Source organism: Sciurus vulgaris (genome assembly GCF_902686455.1).
Source record: "Sciurus vulgaris genome assembly, chromosome: 14".
Lineage (NCBI taxonomy): Eukaryota > Metazoa > Chordata > Mammalia > Rodentia > Sciuridae > Sciurus > Sciurus vulgaris.
Window position 1 is genome coordinate 85,801,833 of NC_136475.1, and position 18,757 is coordinate 85,820,589.

At 34.4% G+C, this 18,757-nt stretch overlaps 1 protein-coding gene across 2 annotated transcripts in view; it reads left to right on the forward strand.

Annotated features, from left to right (window-relative positions):
* Positions 1–18,757, forward strand: part of SMC6 (structural maintenance of chromosomes 6) — a 68,269-nt gene that overhangs the window by 19,586 nt on the left and 29,926 nt on the right. Inside the window, exons 7-17 of one of the 2 annotated variants that reach the window (XM_079111133.1) lie at positions 368–448; positions 1,175–1,276; positions 5,210–5,329; positions 5,420–5,518; positions 8,184–8,330; positions 8,610–8,698; positions 8,915–9,079; positions 9,460–9,638; positions 10,888–11,092; positions 17,060–17,174; positions 18,435–18,595. In XM_079111133.1, the coding sequence (XP_078967259.1) occupies positions 368–448; positions 1,175–1,276; positions 5,210–5,329; positions 5,420–5,518; positions 8,184–8,330; positions 8,610–8,698; positions 8,915–9,079; positions 9,460–9,638; positions 10,888–11,092; positions 17,060–17,174; positions 18,435–18,595 (1,463 nt within the window). The remainder of the gene's footprint in view (positions 1–367; positions 449–1,174; positions 1,277–5,209; positions 5,330–5,419; positions 5,519–8,183; positions 8,331–8,609; positions 8,699–8,914; positions 9,080–9,459; positions 9,639–10,887; positions 11,093–17,059; positions 17,175–18,434; positions 18,596–18,757) is intronic. The other variant, XM_079111132.1, reaches the window with a different exon arrangement.

The window sequence follows — 18,757 nt, forward strand, 5'->3', positions numbered from 1 at the left end:
TTTAATATGGAAAAATGTTGACTTTTTTTTTTTTGTATTATGAAATTCTGAAATATTTTTCCATGTGTTAAAACATCTGTGACATTTTCTTTGTATTTTTACCCTGATGCTATAACCTTTGGCAGGTATTTTTTAAAATTATTTATTTATTTTTTAATTTTTTACAGACTGCATTTAGATTCATTGTACACAAATGGCGTACATCATTTCATTTCTGTGGTTGTACATGATATAAATTCATACCATTTGTGTAATCATTAGCCATCCTGGTGACACCCTGGTTCAATTATAATGTATATTTCAGTTTATTTTTAAGGCATCAAAATGAAATTTTTAAAAATGAACTTTTGCTTTTTGTTTGTTTTAGGTGGATAACCCAGTCTCTATTTTAACACAAGAGATGAGTAAGCAGTTCTTGCAGTCTAAAAATGAGGGAGACAAATACAAAGTAAGAGTTACCAAAGTAAATACAAACTTAACCCCAGTTATATGCCAAGCATTATTATTGTTAATATAATAAACACTGAGATTCTTTTTCCTCAAAGCCACTTTTAAAGTAATATTGTAGGATTAGATTATAAAATTATTAAATGAGGTATAATTATAATATTCTTGGTAAGTCCTTTTATCATTTGTTTTTTATTCTGAAAAGGTAGATTTTATTTTCTGAAACTAATCTTTAAGAAAATACAAGGCAACAATTGGCCATATATACATAATAACTTGTAAGCTTTAAATTATTAAAACTTAAAAAGCCAACAATCAACTATTATTAAAATTTACTGTAGTCTTTTGAATGAATTAGTTTTTTTATAGTCTAAAAATTTAAGATGAACTAAGATCAAAGATATGAATATTTTCTTCCATTTTTTGGGCATTAAAAATGGAACAGTTGGTGAAAATCAGCTTTCAAAATTTTATTATCATACCTAAAAATGTTTCCCCCATGGGATTTTAAGAACTTTTGTAAATGAATGTACAGATATAAATTTATAGCAGGTTTAGTAAATTCAAGTATGAAATTTTTGTGTTTATGTGTATGTTCTGTGTTTTAAATATCTTTTTGCATAATTGGTCTAAAATTTCATGGACAAAATTCCTCTTTGTATTTTTCACATTTTTCTATGGAAGTTTATAAACTCCCAATTATGTTTTTCTTTTTTTTTTGATAAAGTTCTTCATGAAAGCAACCCAACTTGAACAAATGAAAGAAGATTATTCATACATTATGGAAACTAAAGAAAGAACAAAGGAACAGATAAATCAAGGAGAAGAGGTTTGTAAATAGTCAGTGTAAATCTTTTGAGGACCTTGTGCTTGACAGACTCTACGAACTGAGCTATATCCCCAGCCTGGGATGTGTGGTTTTTATGTGAAGGATATTTAGTAGCCTTTACTTTTTGTTTTGTAATAATGAGTTTGTACCTGTCTTCTGCTGTTAGACCATAAACAAGAGAGCATGATACTCTTGCTTTCTTATCCTTTAATACATGACCGATTAGTTTCATAATAAAGTATCCCTAACTCCCACTACAAATAGTCTGAAAACTAACACTTATTGTGCTGGGCTAGTAAGTAAAAGTTTCAAACTGATATTAAATAATATTAATTTATAATTACATGGGTAAATGATCATTGTATTATTATAAAGTTAACATTCTTTAAGCAACTGATAACTTGGTATAGATGTCACATAAGTACTCTCCAACTTGGCATCCATGAAGAGTGCTAATGTACTCCTTATGTTAGCTTTTCATCACTGTGACCAAAATACCTAACAAGAACAACTTAGAAGAGAAAAAAGTATCTTGTCTCACAGTTTCAGTTCATGGTTAGCAGACTCCATCACTCTGGTCCTGAGGTGAGGCAGAACATTATGCGGAAGGGCGTGGCAGGGGAAAGCTGCTCACCTTATGACAGCTAGGAAGCAGATGAGTGGGAAGAAGCAGGGACAAAATATATAATCCCCAAAGCACACATCTAGTGATCTATTTCCTCCAGCTACAACCCCCTCATACCTGTACTTAAGCTCAGTAATTCATTAAAATTATTAATCCATCAAGTGAATTTAACCTGCTGATCATGTTATAGTGCTCATAAAGCTAATCATTTCATCTCCTGAGTTAGCACAGGAGTTTTTGGGGGGTACCTTATATCCAAACCACAGCATTTCTGTCAACCATGACTTTGGTTTGTTTTTACATCTGCTATATTTTGTTCTTATACTTTCTTTATATTCCTGAATACACTTCTATCTAATAATAAGATACCTCAAAGTCATAAGATTTAAACATTTTAGCTATTTAGCCACTACATTAAATCCTATCAATTTTACCTGATTCCTTATCTTGTTCTTTTATTTAGTTTTAAAAACTGGTTGAGGTTTCAGCAGCTTTTTAGCTTGAACTTTTGAGACAGAATTGTACTAATGACTGACTTAAGTTAGTTATCAGATATTACACTGACCTTTTTACTTGCAAAAATTTTTGAGAAATGCATATTTTAACTTAGGTTCATAATTGTTATTGTATGGTTCATTAAGTGAAAACTAAGAAACTAAGTTTACTTTTCCCAACATTATTCTTTCACACTTTGATTATATGGTGTGCCAGGATATACTATAACCCATATAGCACATTCTCCTGGAATATGTTTTATTGGGGAAAGGAAATATTTGCATGTTTTTAAAAAGCACACAGGATATGTTACATTTATTATTGTAAAAAGTTATAAATCAGTACACTGAAGAAATTTGTTTCTTGAGACACTTATGTTTAAAGACCCACTTTCTTCATGGTATATTTTGTCTTCAACAGTAAAAAATATTTCTTTCCTTTATCTTGTAGCAGAATTCCTCCTTCATAATATTAATAAGAAATGTTTTTCTAATTGAGTAAATGCCCCTTATTCTCAAACTCTAGATTTGAATAGTTAAATCCTCAAGAAATAGTATGTGAAGGTTGGAAACTAGAAATGATTCTATCAGCAAATATATATTCATATCATGTGCCTATTAGCATTGTGCTTTGACCATTGGCATATAGTTACAAAATTAATATCAGTGTTTTGGGGGTCCTAAGCTTAACCATTCAGTAGGAAATACAGTAAATGATGTGATTAAGGTGAGCTCTGCCAAAGGAGTTATAGACTTGTACAGAAGCACTTAGAAGGGTGCTGTCAGAGGGCGAAGGTAGCAACAGGGAGGAGTTATTGAGGAAGCGATATATAAAATGAGGACTGCAGAATGAATAATAACAGGCAAAAATATGGTGAGAGTAAGAAAGGGTGTTTTAAGAAATAGCATGCTGTACCAGAAAGCCTGTGATGCTTTTGAAAAACTGGAAAAATTATAGAATGACTAGAATGAAGAACACTGGAGTTACAGATAAGAGGTCAAGATTATGCAGGGCCTTGTAAAACTTACAGGTAATGGAGACATGAAAGTGGATGACTTGATTAAATCTTTTCTAGATTATTCTGTAGAAGAGAGTGAGTTCCTCTAAGGAAAGAACAGATGTAGGGAGATCAAAAAAGAAAGTATCATTGTTCATAGAGAGGAGGGTGGCATTAGTAAGGGAGAGAAGAGCTTTGAAATGATTTGGGTAGATGTGTTGGGCATAGAGGGGCAAAGATGAGACAGGAGGCATCAGGAATGACTGACCTCTAGATTAATCACCTCAGCAGTAGAGTATATTGAGTTAGGAAACTTAGAAAGAAGCTGGTTTTCTGTTCTTTTTTCTTTTTTGTTTTGTTTCTAAGATAATAAAATTTTGAATGCATTAATTTTGAAGTGCTTATATGACATCCAAATGAAATTGTTAAATATAAAGTTGTACATTGAGTTAAGAATACAGAAATCAAGTGGCCTTGATAACCATTTGGCAGTCTTCAGTATATGATCTAAGGGAGAAGAAAGGCAGAATCAGTTCTCAGCCAAGGGAAGAGAGAATTGAGATGGAATTAATCACAACTGTACAATGTGTGGTCGGATACTACAAGTATTGACAAACATGAACTGTATCCAGTGGCATAATCTTCATAGATGACTATGGCAAGAAGGGTTTCATTACTAGAGGGAGAACAGGTTCCAGACTTGGGGAGCTGGAAGATGTGAGGAAATGGAAAAGATGGAGATAATTTTGATGAAACTCAGTTGAAATGGAAGAATTTTAGAGGAGGAGGTGGTGGCAAGGATGGGTAGTGGTGGTTTTCTTTGTTTCTTAGAAATTAAGTACCTAGAGCTGAAAGCATGATAATGGAAAGGAGCCAGTGAAGAGGGTGAGGTGGAAAGCAGAATGAAAAGATAGAATTCAAAGTCAGTGGATTTAGACCTCTGAGAGTCGAAAGGGATACAGTCCAGTCTACGTAGGGATAGAGACTGGATTTAGATATAATGAGATCCCCGTCTTTTGCCATAGGAAGTAGATATGACTACTTTACATTAATAGCTAAGGTTGTTGGAAATGGGAGGGAGTTTCTGTCTGGCTTTTATATTCTCTGAGACTAGAGATGGGGAGAATGAGTGAGGGAGCGGAGTGGCAGTTGTGTATGAGATCTGAAGAGAGTGATATGGATTAAAAGAATCCTAGAGAGAGGGGAAGTGAATTGGATAGGGGGGAAAGTAAGGTCTACAGTGTTAAGGCTCTTATGGGATATGGAAAGCATGAGTGAAGAGGAAACACTATCAGGTGTGCAGAATATGAAGTCTAGAAGCCCTTCACAGGCTGTTCTGATGACATGATACTTGATATTTGGTGATTTTGTTTGTTACTTATTAAGAGAACTTGAATATGAAAAATAAAACTTGTTTGAATTTGAGGAATGAATTTCTTCTGGTCCTTCAGTTATCTTTGGAATGGGTCCTGATTATATTTTAAGGACAAATCAGCCTATCTTTCAGATGTGGAATAAAGAAAGAAAATGGGAAAGTGAGTTTTGGCACTTGGCTCTACTTGTGTACTTTTGACCTTTAATTCCCATGTTCTTCATCTGAAGATTATTTTGCCCAATTTTTAGTGCAGAAATTAGCAAAGCTATTGCACCTAGCAAAAGTTTACCAAAGAACCAAAAATACATTTATTTTCACTTCTGTCATTTTCTAACAAACCTTTATGTGATACTTGTATAGGCATTGTTTTCAAAAGAAATAAATTTGTAAAATTTTTTAATGTTGTTAAGAAATATATCCTTTTTTCCCCCCCATTTTAAGCGGCTTACTGAGCTAAAGCGCCAGTGTTTGGAGAAAGAAGAACGCTTTCAGAGTATTGCTGGCTTAAGTACAATGAAGACTAACTTAGAATATTTGAAACATGAAATGGCTTGGGCAGTGGTAATTTTCACCTAATTACTTACTCACATGTATTTGTAACATAAGGAGCATTTTGGTGTCTTAATGATTTGCTGTATAATTTCTTTTTAGGTCAACGAAATTGAAAAACAATTAAATGCTATCAGAGATAATATCAAAATTGGAGAAGATCGTGCTGCTAGACTTGATAGGAAAATGGAAGAGCAACAGGTTGGTATGATATCTTTTTATACAGATGTAGTAAGTTAAATCCTATGAAATTGCTGATATTAGACTACTTATGGCCTACAAAAGTGGCAGTTTGAATTTATATTTTATCTATATTTGAATTTATTGATCAGGTGAAGTAGATCTACACTTTTTGGACTATTGTGGCAACCATCTTTTGAAAAAAAAAAAAAAAGAACAAAACTGTGTTTGTCTATGTAGGCCTATTTGAGGCTAGGGTTGCATATCTTTCAGGCATGTGGACATGACAGAGAGGTATTAGAATGTTAAGCTTTCACTCTTGGGTTCATTTTAAGGAGTTGAAACACAAAAGAACTGAGAAATTGAGAGGTGCCAATATGACAGAGTAGCATCCAAGCTAGTTCAAGAAGTATAAGAATTGAGAACTGAAAACAATGCCCAGAGATTGCAAATGGAACTTTAAGGGAACTGAGTTTTAGATCCCAGAACCCAGATTTCCTGTCAGGATTTCATATAGGTAGAACAAAGTTAGATAACTTATTAGGCTAGATTAATTTTAACCTGAACTTTGAAAGCTCATGTAAAAAGTATTCTGTCTAAAAGTCCAAAAAAATCACAGACATATTCCTGTGTGCCTAGAGGTAGAAGTTGGTTGAACCATAAGTAAAGGCAGTCATTTCTGTGGGGGGTTTCTATATGGACATTTTTTGCTGTCTAGCAGATCCAGTCTTTGTACTGCCTTTTCTTTCTTTTTTGAACAGTTTTGAGGCATAGTCCATATTCTACACAATTTCCCCATTTTGGGGGTCTAGTTGAGTGGACTTCAGTGCATTCAGAAGGTTGCGCAGCCACTACTGTGGAGCTCCTCACACTCATTCTAGAACTCCTGGCTTCTTTCTTGATAGGATGCTCCCTCCCCATACACTCACTGTGCCAGGGTAGATTATGTATGTTGTAGTATTTTCTTGTACTTTGTTTTGGAAGTTTTGGCCCCCCTTCTTGGTTGTGTAATATGGGATATAATCTTCAATATATATTCATTTTAAGGGTTTTTTAAATTTTGATTTTTTTCATTCTTTGCAGTACTGGGGATTGAACCTAGAAGTGCTCCACCACTGAGCAGTATCCCCAGTCCTTTTTATTTTTATTTTGAAATGGATACTCACTGAATGGCCAAGTCTGGCCACAAACTTGCAAACCTCCTGCCTCAGCTTCCAAGTTGCTGGGATTACAAATGCGTGCTGCCATACTTGACTTTCATTTTAAGGGTTATGGCATTAATCCATCAAAGGTAATAATTGAGCACATAAAAACAATAGAAATGGTGAAAATAGTACGTTTACTTAGTGATCTCTGGGATGAGTTTCTTACACCCTCTTCAGGTAATAAATGGAAGTTCTACCATTCCCACTTCTCTCACTTCAGATTTTCTGATAGAGTATTCTGAGATTTTTTTCTGTCAGTATTTTTCTCCTTAGACATCTCTCAATGTAACCATGGAACCCAGTCCAAGAAATAGATGCTTACCTCTTTTTCTCATGATGATGATTACTTCTGTAAATCTTCTTCCCTTAAGCATTTTGGCACTCTGTGTAGTAAATGGCAAATTTTTGAAGGGTAAGGACTGTCTCATTTTATCTATATCTTTCCCAGCTTTTATGCAGAGCCTTTCACAAAGTATACACTTTATTTTCGCTTGTAGAATGAGTTTTGAATCAAAGGTTTTTGCAGTGTCTAATGACTGGATGTGATGGCACATGCCTATAATATCAGTGACTTGGGAGACTGAGGTAAGAGGATTGCAAGTTTGAGACAAGCCTCAGTAACTTAGGAAGCCTTAAGCAATTTAGCAAGACCCTGTCTCAAAATTAAAAGAAAAAGGACTGGGAATGTGGCTCAGTAGTTAAGTGCCTCTGAATTTAATCTTCGTACCAAAAAAAGCGTCTAAAGCAGACTTTAAACTTTTTGTTTAGAACCTAATTTAAAATGATATGAATGAATGTTCATATCATGAATTATGTTTAATTCATGTAACACCTAAATCTTATTTTGAATTTTTATTATAAAATAATGTTTCAGAATATTTTTCTTGAGTGGTTTCATGTTACAATGACAGAGTTTAGTAGTTGTGACAGAGACCCGATGGCCCGTACAACCTAAGGTAGGGAAGTGTGCCCATAACATCTAAAGTCTGCCTTTTGATAGAAAAGATTCCTTAACATCTATGTAAATAGTTCACCAGTTTTTCCTCTCTAGTCCATCCCTATTGTCAATATCTCATTTTGGTCCCTTAAGATTCTTGTTCTGCAATATTAACTTTTTACTGAAACCTTTATTATTTTTTTTAATTCCACTATGCTTTCCACATGCTTTCAGAATGATCTGATGTGCAGATTTGGTCATATCTTGTCCTTTGTAGTCTAGAGGATTCCATTTTAAGCTGTTTTTCATGAGTTGTTTTATTTGAAGACAATTGTTTTATATTCATATCCCCAGATGGTTAGCATATTTGTTGGATAACTTGATTAAAATTGTTACATTTTAGTATTTTATACAATTATATTTGTTTACCTAGTCTCTTGTGAAGTTAAATTTATTTTGGGGATGTGAACTATATAACTTTTTGAATTTTTTCTCTCTTTATTGATAAAAAATAAAATGTACTTAAATTTTTTTTTTTTTAAAGGGCAGACTTAATGAAGCAGAGAAAAAATACAAGGATATTCAAGATAAACTAGAAAAGATTAGTCAGGAGACAAATGCACGAGCACCAGAATGTATGGCATTGAAAGCAGATGTCACTGCTAAGAAAAGGGCCTATAATGAAGCTGAGGTGAGAGAATCGTTCCAAGCTGGAATAGTAAAGCTGCATAGTGAATATAATGATTGTTACCCCCTTTTTTTTAAAATCATGTTTTAAAAAGGGCTAGATATTGGAATTAAAATTTGTGTCGTTTCTATGCTTTAAAAATGTAATTATTTCAAATGGTTATGTATGCTTTTTTAAAAATGTATAAGCTTTCATTTTAAACTTTGACAAAAGTGGACTTGAATGAGATACTTGTTTTTTCATTTTGCTGAAGAATGTCTAGTTTTTTTTTGTTGTTGTTAGGTTTTATATAACCGTTCCTTAAATGAATATAAAGCACTAAAGAAAGATGATGAGCAGCTATGTAAAAGAATTGAAGAACTAAAAAAAAGGTAAGAGTTATTTTGCAGTTTTCATGAATACTTCATTTTATGACAAAGTAATTTAGGTGTAGTTGGAGTATTATATTTTCTGTATTGTTAGTGTAACTATTGGGCTTATGAGTTTTAAATGTTATTTAACATTTTTCACTTTTCTTTCTTTACTCTTAGCACTGATCAGTCTTAAATGTTATTTAACATTTTTCACTTTTCTTTCTTTACTCTTAGCACTGATCAGTCTTTGGAACCTGAGAGGTTGGAAAGACAAAAAAAAATATGTTGGTTAAAAGAGAGAGTGAAGACCTTACAGGACCAGGAAAATTCAATCAATCAAGAGATTGAACAGTTTCAACAAGCCATAGAAAAGGACAAAGAAGAATATACCAGAATTAAGTAAGTTACAACTTCCTTAAAATATTTTTTTTCAACTACTTGAATTTTCATATAGTTTTGCTCTGTATTTGAAAAGAAATCCTGTTTTTGTTTATTTGTTTCTTCTACAAATAAGGTATCTTTTAAAATAACTTTTCCAAGACTTATTAAACTTGTACATTTGGACAGTTTCTCAGATTGCTGGTTCATTACTTTTGCAACATTTTCTTCATAGTAAGTTTTGAGGACTTGTAGTATAGTTTATTTTCAAATAAAAAACTTTGCTTTTAGTTTTTAGGGTAGCTGGGTCATTCAGTGGTATGCAGGTATGATGGGCATACCAATGACTGTTTCTGTGTAACTGTCACATATCTCTTCTGTTCTTTCTATTATTTTTTTAGGGGAGAAGAACTTGATGTGAAGCATGCACTGACCTATAATCAGAGGCAACTGAAAGAACTGAAAGATAGTAAAACTGATAGACTGAAAAGATTTGGCTCTCATGTTCCAGCTCTTTTGGAGGCAATTGATGAAGCTTACAGACGGGGACACTTCACCCATAAACCTATAGGCCCTTTAGGTATTTGTCATAATTTAGTGAGTATATAATAAACATTAGGAGTTAGGTTTCTGTCTTCACAAAGATGTCTATTGAATCTAGGTATATAGGTTTTATTGAGTACTGGGGATCAAACTCAGGGGCACTTGACCACTAAATCACATCCCCAACCTTATTTTATATTTTATTTAGAGACAGGGTCTCACTGAGTTGCTTAGTGCCTCGTTTTTGCTGAGGCTGGCTTTGAACTCTCGAACCTCCTGCCTCAGCCTCCCAAGCTGTTAGGACTACAGGCTAGGTGTTTATTTTTATGTGTACTTTAATTATACTAGTTTTTATAATAATAAAATCACTTTAAATTTTGTAGCTTCCCTATTGTACCTGTAAAGCATAAAACATTCTTTTGAAAAAGAACTTTGGAAAAGGAATTTTAGAATTTAATAATCTGCTTTTTTTTTTCTTTTCCCCAAATGAATAAGTGAATGAATAATTTGGATGTAATTGATTAATGAATCATGTATTCAATTAATGATTCTCATTAATTGAATAATGAATAATTTGGAATGCAATTGATTAATGAGATAATCCAGTGGCATAAAGGTATAGTGAAAAGAACACTCATCTGAATTTTATGTAGCCTTTATAAAGACTTAATCTTTCTTAGTTTTCTATTTAAGCTGGACAGCATGATTTCTAAATCCTCTTTCAATTTTGAAATCTGTGTTTAACTATCTTCATATATGCCTAATATTTGAATTTTTTTAAATTAAGCTCTCCTGGGAGTTATCTCTAATTCTGCATATCATTATGTAAAAATGATGCTATAAATTTAAATACATTTTAATACTAAACTATTGCATTTAACTATGGCAGTAATGTCTCTTCATTTAAATATGTACCTATATACCAGCATTCATTTCAGTGGATGAGGCTTTTTTCCTCCATGAAATCTAAATATTAAGCAGTTTTATAGAAAAATAATAGAGGATTGATTTCGAAACACCAGTGGGGGTTACAGAAGTTTAAACATAGAAAAGCCACTGCTGACATACATTAGCGTGGGATAATTTTGTTTGTAGAATTTGCTGTGTTTCCTCTCCAGGGTATCCAGTGGGTATGTGGGTATTTCCAATTGAGATAAAATAAGATCTGTAATATCATTTAAGCAGCCTTATATGAAAATATCATCATTTATAAATTATTATAATAAGAATTATATTAATATTGCAAAATAAGTATCTTGAGCCCCTCTTTGATTTCTCACTTTCAGGAGCTTGTATTCGTCTTCGGGACCCTGAGCATGCTTTGGCTATTGAATCCTGTTTAAAAGGACTTCTCCAAGCCTATTGTTGCCATAACCATGCTGATGAAAGAGTACTTCAGGCACTGATGAAAAGGTTTTATCCACCAGGGACCTCACGGCCACAGATAATAGTTTCTGAATTTCGGAATGAGATGTATGATGTAAGACACAGGTAATCAAATTAAATCCTGTTTCTGATTGTGCTTAATCATGTGTAAGGTGGGAAAGAGTTAATATGCTTTTAATGTTAACCATATTGTTCTTTTGGATTTATAAAATTTCATCAAACCACTCTATTTTCAGTGTAGGCATTGGAGAAAGATAAATAAGAGGCTCTTTAAGAAGACTGAGGTTCTTATTGAGATTTGTTGTGGAGAGAGTTCAAGGACACCAATGTTGTATGGTGTAGAAACTATACCAATGAGGAAAATGATGTAAACCTAACCAAATTAAGAGGGGGTCTTAAGGAAGGAACATTGGCACTCCTTACCCACAATTAAACTCTCAAAGTGATTTGCATAATTCATAAAGCACTTCGTTAACTTTGATGACCCTAACAAACCTTAAGAGCACCTGAACTGACATGTTTGCTAACTACTGTCCAGTCAGTGAGCCATCCACAGTGGTGTACAGCTATAGTAGGCCCACCTGCTTAGTAGACTGAAGAAGAAGGATCCCTGGAGCCCAGTGCTTCAAAGCCATTATGGGCGTCATAGCCAAACCCTGTCTCAGATTGTATTTTAAAATATATTTCCCGTCTCCACATTTTTTGGGGGGGTGGGGCTTACTGGTATTAAACTTGGGGGCACTCAACCACTGAGCCACATCCCCTATTTTGTATTTTATTTAGAGTCAGGGTCTCACTGAGTTACATAGTGCCTCACTTTTGCTGAGGCTGTCTTTTGCTGAAGCTGACAATATTCCTGCCTCAGCCTCCTGAGCTGCTGGGATTACAGACATGCGCCGCTGAGCCTGGCCTCCACATTTTCTTATAAACACTTTTTGTGCTTCTTTTTTTAAAAAATAAGTCTAATGTCATGTCTTTCATATTTGAGTAAATTTGTATGTCTTTTTAAATATTCTTTATGGGCTTTGATAAAATTGAATAAGATGCAGATGTAGCTGAAATGAAGAAGTCCTTAAGTCATATGATTAAGGGAAGAATTTGGAAAGGAAATGATAACTGCTCAGTTTTTTAACTGGTGAGTTTGTCAAGTGACAGAAAAGGCTAATTACCTTCTAGGCAAATAAAATTCTATGTGAAAGATGCATGAAGGCATGGCATTGTAAATTATTTTCCCCCAAAATAGCATTTGCAGTTTTTATAGGAAGGGATAGATTAAGAGAGAGATTCAGGCACAAATTCAATAAAACTTATTAATTATAAGAGAAGGAAAAGTCAAGGATGACTTTTAGGTTTCTGGCTAGAGTAACTAGCTGAATGATGTGCCACTGCATGGTTTAGGAAAAGTATAAGGGAAAAAGTTGATTTATCAAAAGTAGATGAAGTCCTGTTTTGAAGTGTTGATTCTGAACTTTAGGCTATAGTATATAAATATTTGGGAGTGAAGCATAAAGTGTTTTCTCCCTCTTCCTGAAAATTTGATCTGTGTTTATCTCTAGCTCTGATCCCAGGTTTCTAAAACCTGATAAAAATGAAATTTCATTTGTGCTACCAGATAGCATTGTTTAATGGTAAAAATGACCCATGACAAGTTAATGTGACTGGACTGGGAGAATTAGGCACACCTGGTGGGATGCCATATGAGGACCGAGAACTTAGGAAGTTGTTATGAGAGGTAGTGGCCTCTGTGAGAAATATCCTTGAACTTGCACTGTCGTTTTGGAGCCAAGAAAGGATAGTCCTGGAGAGCTGTACCAGCTGCCCTCTGAACTGCCCCAGGGACCCCTGTGAAGGAGAACGCCTGGCCTTACCCTGCTGGCACATGTGCTTCACGGCCTGTGTGATTTCCAGTTGGTTTAGTGGTATAATGTGGGACTTCTGGCATCCTTTGAAGTTGTAGAGAGGTGAGCTAAGTTTGTGTAATATAGTGTCCATTGTTTTGGAAGTTGGTGAATTCATGTGCTGAGTGCTGGGCCTCAGGAGTTGGGCAGAAGGGTTGGGAATTTTCTTATTTAAGGGTTTAGATTATTTGCCACAAACCTAAGAGGAAGCCAACTTAAAGTCCTCCAGAGGCTGCAGGATTTTTCACTATTAATTTGTGTTTATTTATAGATGATAATATGTCCTATTGGATTAATACTATGATACAGGTTTTTAGAGGGTGTAGGTATGAAAGAAGAAGAGAAAGAAAGAAATTGAAGATGCTTTTGAGTGAGTAGTTCAAAGAAAGTGAGGTCTAGGGGAAATGTTTAGGTCAGCCTGCGTAAGACTAGACGGCAGATTTAACACCAGCCTGGGAGAATATATCCTGGAAGCTGTGGTAAGACAGAAATTTAGAGTTTAATAGAACAGGTACCAGTGATAGTAAAATCCATGTTTTAACTTCAAGAGTAGATTGCTGAAGCACAGAGTTGTTGAAAATAGTGGAAGAAGTTAGATTCTAGTCCTGTTTGTTGACGGGATATTGACCAGAATCCTGAATATATTTAATATTATCAACTTCAGTTACTTCACACATAAAGGTACTTAGGAACATGCCTAGCTCCCAGGGAGACAGATAGTCAGAAACTGTAGTTTCCTTTTTTATTAAAAGAGCCACTTCTTTTCAGCAGTAGTAGAACCTGCTGAACTACTTATCCTGCCATCACCCAGCCAAAGACATGTCTGCATGTGTTCTCTTACCTCCTTCTCAACAGAGGACGTGTTCTTTCTCTCTAAGGCTGTTCTGTTGTGCTCAGAATCACATACTTTCTTGCTTGACTTGTGAACCCTTTTTAAAAAAATAACTCCTCAGCCACACACTTTCCGTTGACTCCTCTGTCCTTTAAACATACTAGGTCAAACTCTTCCTAAGGTATACTTTGCACTTACTTACTACTGTCTGCTCCTAAAATATTCATCACATTCTTCAGCTATTCTTTGTTGCCAGCTTTAAGGGAAATATGTATATATTTCTGTATGTGTATTTATTTTCTCTTAGGCATTAGATACACTTAGATACACCTTCCTTAAAACTTTTACCCCTTTTGTTATTATGAAACCTTTTTCTTGGAGGTTCTGCCCCTTAGATACTTCTCAACCTATTTTGTGCACTTTTTTTTTTTTATCTACTCCTTTCTTGTGTTTGGAGTTATTAAAAATGTGTCAAATGTTAAGCATATTTTTTCCTGTATTTTAAATTTGATTGTGGGATTTTCCTTTTTACTCAGCTGTTAGAAATGACATATTATTAAATGTTTCTTTTTTAAGCCTAATGGATCATAAAATCATTTTGTCCTGGAACTTCGTTTACCAGTGAGGCCCATATGCTTCCTTGAACTTACAAGTTTTCCTCTCCCGTTTGTGTCTCCTTCAGGCTTTCTACTTACCTGGTGAGCCTGTTTCATAGTGTCCTCTCCTTGTTGCCTGCCACTGACATCTCATTGCTAATGCCCTTTCCGCTTTTACTTTTTCTCCTGGGCTGATTTTATAACATCTGTCAACTTCCTCCAATTGATAGTAATGTAATTATTGTAATATAAGCCCATGTGAAGTAAATCCCACAGAAGGATAGCAAAAGGAAGGCACGATGGTGAGTTGGTGCTTTAGAGCAAACTAGTAGTAGCAGCTCCATCTAATGATGATATGTGCTTACTCAGATTTCGCCAGAATCTTCTGCCTCCTCTTCTCTAGACTCCTGTTCCCTTTCCTTTATCTCCTTGGTCCCTACTTTGTTCCATCAACACTGCTTGACATTTCGAGAGCATCCACCCCTTGTGCTTTCCTATCCTTGTTTTTACTTCCACTTGAACTCTGTCCTGAGAAGGCCATTTGGCTATCAGTATCTCATTTGTCTCCCTTCATTAAGAATGCTCTTCAAAAGGAGTTGTCTGGATCTCTGCTTTCTTTCTCCCCCTTTATTCTTGAACCTGTCCTTTTTGTTTGTTTGTTTTTTATACTGGGGATTGAACTCAGGGGTACTTTACCAGTGAGCTATATCCCCAACACTTAATTTTTTTTTGAGACAGGGACTCACTAAGTTGCTGAGGCTGGCATCAAACTTGTGATCTTCTCTCTCAGCCCCCAGTGTCCCTGGGATTCCAGGTGTGTGCCACAGCACCAGCTCCAATCTGGCTTTTGAGCCCACAGATGGCTCTTGTCAAAGCTTCAACAAGCCTCACATTGCTGAGTTTGATAGTCAACTGTTACTATATTTACTAACTTGAATTACCAGCAGCATTTGAATTTGTTGATCATTTCATTCTTCCTAAAACACATTTTTCACTTGGTGCCCTGGACTAAGCACTTCTGATTTTCCTAATTCCCCAAGTGTTCTGGTTTAGTATTTTTGCTTCTTCCTGTTCACCTCTGACTGTATCAGTGTTCCAGACCTCTCCTTAGTGATTTACATTTCCTCCCAAAGTGAATTCACCCATTTTGATGTCTTTAAATACATATGATCACCAAACTGCATCTGTACTTGGCTCTTTTTTTCACTTAGATGTCCAATAGGCATTCCAAACATAACATGTCTAAAAGCCAAACTCCTGATTTCCACCCTAAAACCTGCTCCTGTAATCCCCTCCTTTTCATTTTTCCATTGCTCAATCCAAACATGAGTGGTCCTTGACTCAGCTATGCCACATCTGTCAACTGTACATTAGAAATATATGCAGGGTCAGAACACACATGGCTTCCATCCACGTTCATGCCGTTCTCATGTTGCACCTGAGTGTTGCAGTCGGTAGGCTTATCTTCCCACTTCTGTCTCCTGATACCACAGTCTTAGGACAGCAGTCAGATCCTGTCATTTTTCTGTACCAAGCACTGTAAACTTCATCTCTTTCCTTTAGCAAGGGCCCACATGATTCGGCTTCCGACCCTGTTTCCGTCTTGAATTTAAAGTGTCCCCCTGACTCTTCAGTCTACTGCTGTGCCCTGGCCACCTTGTTTTCAGAGCCTTTGCACTCGTTATTCCCCATGAGTCTCTCATTTGCTCAGGTGTCTGCCCAGTGAGGTTTTTATTGCCTGTTTTTGTGTGTGAGCATTATACGCAACCTTTGCCTCCTTTTATATTTTCCTTCAATAAAATGTAAGCTTCATGAGAAACTTTTTTTTTTCCCCTCCTTTTTCTTCTTTTTTTTAAGGTGAGGATTATGTTTTAGAAACCAGGGATCAGAGAAGGAAATAAACAAACATAACTCAGATTCTTATGCAGAGAGAGAAAACATTTTATCCCTAACTCCCCAAATAACTTACATGTCTAGCCTAAAAGATCTCTGTTGTCTGGAGCAGTACCTCCCTTGCACATAGTTAGGTACTCATCAAATACATGTTGAATTAATGCTTGAAGATGCATAAAACATAAAGATACTGACTTGTTTTGGAATCCTAGGACTGATTAAAAACTCTAAGAATACTGTAGTTATTTCCCCTCAGCAATTCATTGCTCCTGTACCTACTGTTCTTAGTATGTCCATCCTTTAGTGCTCTTAATAGCTTGTGTTTCAATGTTTACTTGAAAAATTGAATGTTTCTTTAAGGAGCCCAAATTTCAATTCTTAAGAATCTTTTCTCTCCTTTGTTGGTAATAAACTTTCCTTCTTTTTTTCTTGTCTTGTATTAGCAGGACAATTATTTAACTAATTAAGATGTGTTTTAATTCACTATGTTCCATCATCCTATGTAGAATTGAAAACTTGGGACCTAATGGATCTTAATTAATTGACTTAGGTTTATGTATGATTATAGTGGAAGATTTAAGGAAATTTTAACTGTTAATTATAATAAGTAAAAGGGCATAAAGGTTAAGCTGGATTCTAAATCTATACTGCCTAGTTTAAGTACTTGCACAGTATTAACTAGCTTTATGACAATAGGGAACTTAAACTCTTTGAAGCATCTTCACCTGCGGGAAAAGGAGAGAATGATTAAGTAATCTTACCCATTAAATATATACAACTTTTATGTATATAAAATTTACATACATATTTATAATTATAAAGTTCAGTAAGTTTTGCCTCTTTTGTCTCCTAGAGCTGCTCATCATCCAGAGTTCCCAACTGTTCTGACAGCTTTAGAAATAGATAATGCAGTTGTTGCTAATAGTCTAATCGACATGAGGGGCATAGAGACAGTGCTGCTAATCAAAGTAAGATGAGATGCTCATTGTATTTTATGTTACTTTAAAATTTTCAAAACACAAGGTGGCTTTATAAATTCCTATTATTTCTTTACTGTGAAATATTTTTACATTTCACTTTTATACTTTATACTTAGGAAAACCTATATGGTAATATAGAGCTAGTTGGTTTGTATGTTTTCTTCCCCAGATAACTTTAAAACTTTGAACTATTCTTTGTGAAATAAGGTCACAAATGAATATTATTCTTTTGGTACACTGCTATAATTTTTTTTTTTTTTTTACTTGATTGGCTACCAAATTCATTTTTTATTTGCTTTTTTATGTATCTATATGTAGATATATATATATATATACACACACACACAAGTGTGGTGTGTATATGTGTAAACATATATATGCATATATATATACACATAAAAATTCTTTTTAAATTACTTGATGTTTTGTAAATTTTTTTCCTATCACTGTGCTCTATAAAAATTAGATGATATTTATTCTTCATCTGTATGTATATTTTTGTATACTTGTTAGATTAGGTCATCATATTTCATTTCATCTTTTGACAAATTTGCTGAACCAGGAGGCAAGGAAATTCAAAACAAATCCATAATCAAGACAACATAATATAAAGTCTTTGTTTCTCATTCATAAAAACTAAAAATAAGGGTTTTGATATCCCAAATGTGTACATATGAACATTTCTACTATAATTATGAGTTTGGTTTTCAGGTTTTAGAAAAATAATTGGAAATAAATAATGAAGCCTCGATGTGAAGGTCTGTCCCTAGAGAGGTTTATGAGGCCTTGATTAAACCTCATCCTCTTTTCATTTCCTCCAGGGCTTAAAGATTTCTAGACTTTCCCTATATAATTTCATATGCTTCTCTTTTCTTAGAATTTACTAGCCACTCACAGCATTTAGAAAAAACAATATCATTTTCTAAAGTAAATGTATTTATGTGAAAAGTTACTTAAAATAAATTTTACTTTGAAGTGAATACTATATGAGAATTTAAAAATAAAGATACTGATTTATCATAAAACATTTTTTTCTAAGTTGTTTTAATGACTAAATAGTTTTAATTCCTTGAATCTGGAAGTTGTTTTCGAAATTTTTATGTTAATTTCATGAACGTATTTCATTTGAACATTTAAAAAGACTTGAATTATCTTACAGTAATAAAGTCAGGTAATATTTTTAAGTTATGTCCATTGGAAATGCTTTGACATTGTTTTAAAAATGTATTTTCCCCTCTATTCTTTTAGAATAATTCTGTAGCTCGTGCAGTAATGCAGTTCCAAAAGCCACCCAAAAATTGTAGAGAAGCTTTTACTGCTGATGGTGATCAAGTTTTTGCAGGACGTTATTATTCATCTGAAAATACACGACCTAAGTTTCTAAGCAGAGACGTGGATTCTGAAATAAGGTTGGAGTCAAGTTGATCTTTATTGCATTATTCCCACTTCCTTTGGCGGTTCATTTTCATTCATTAAAGTTATTTCAGCAAAGAACTCTAATTTATCTAAGTGTTTGCTCTTATAAGATCCTTTAGGTAGATGTGAAGTTCTGAGTTGACATTTATTTTCCT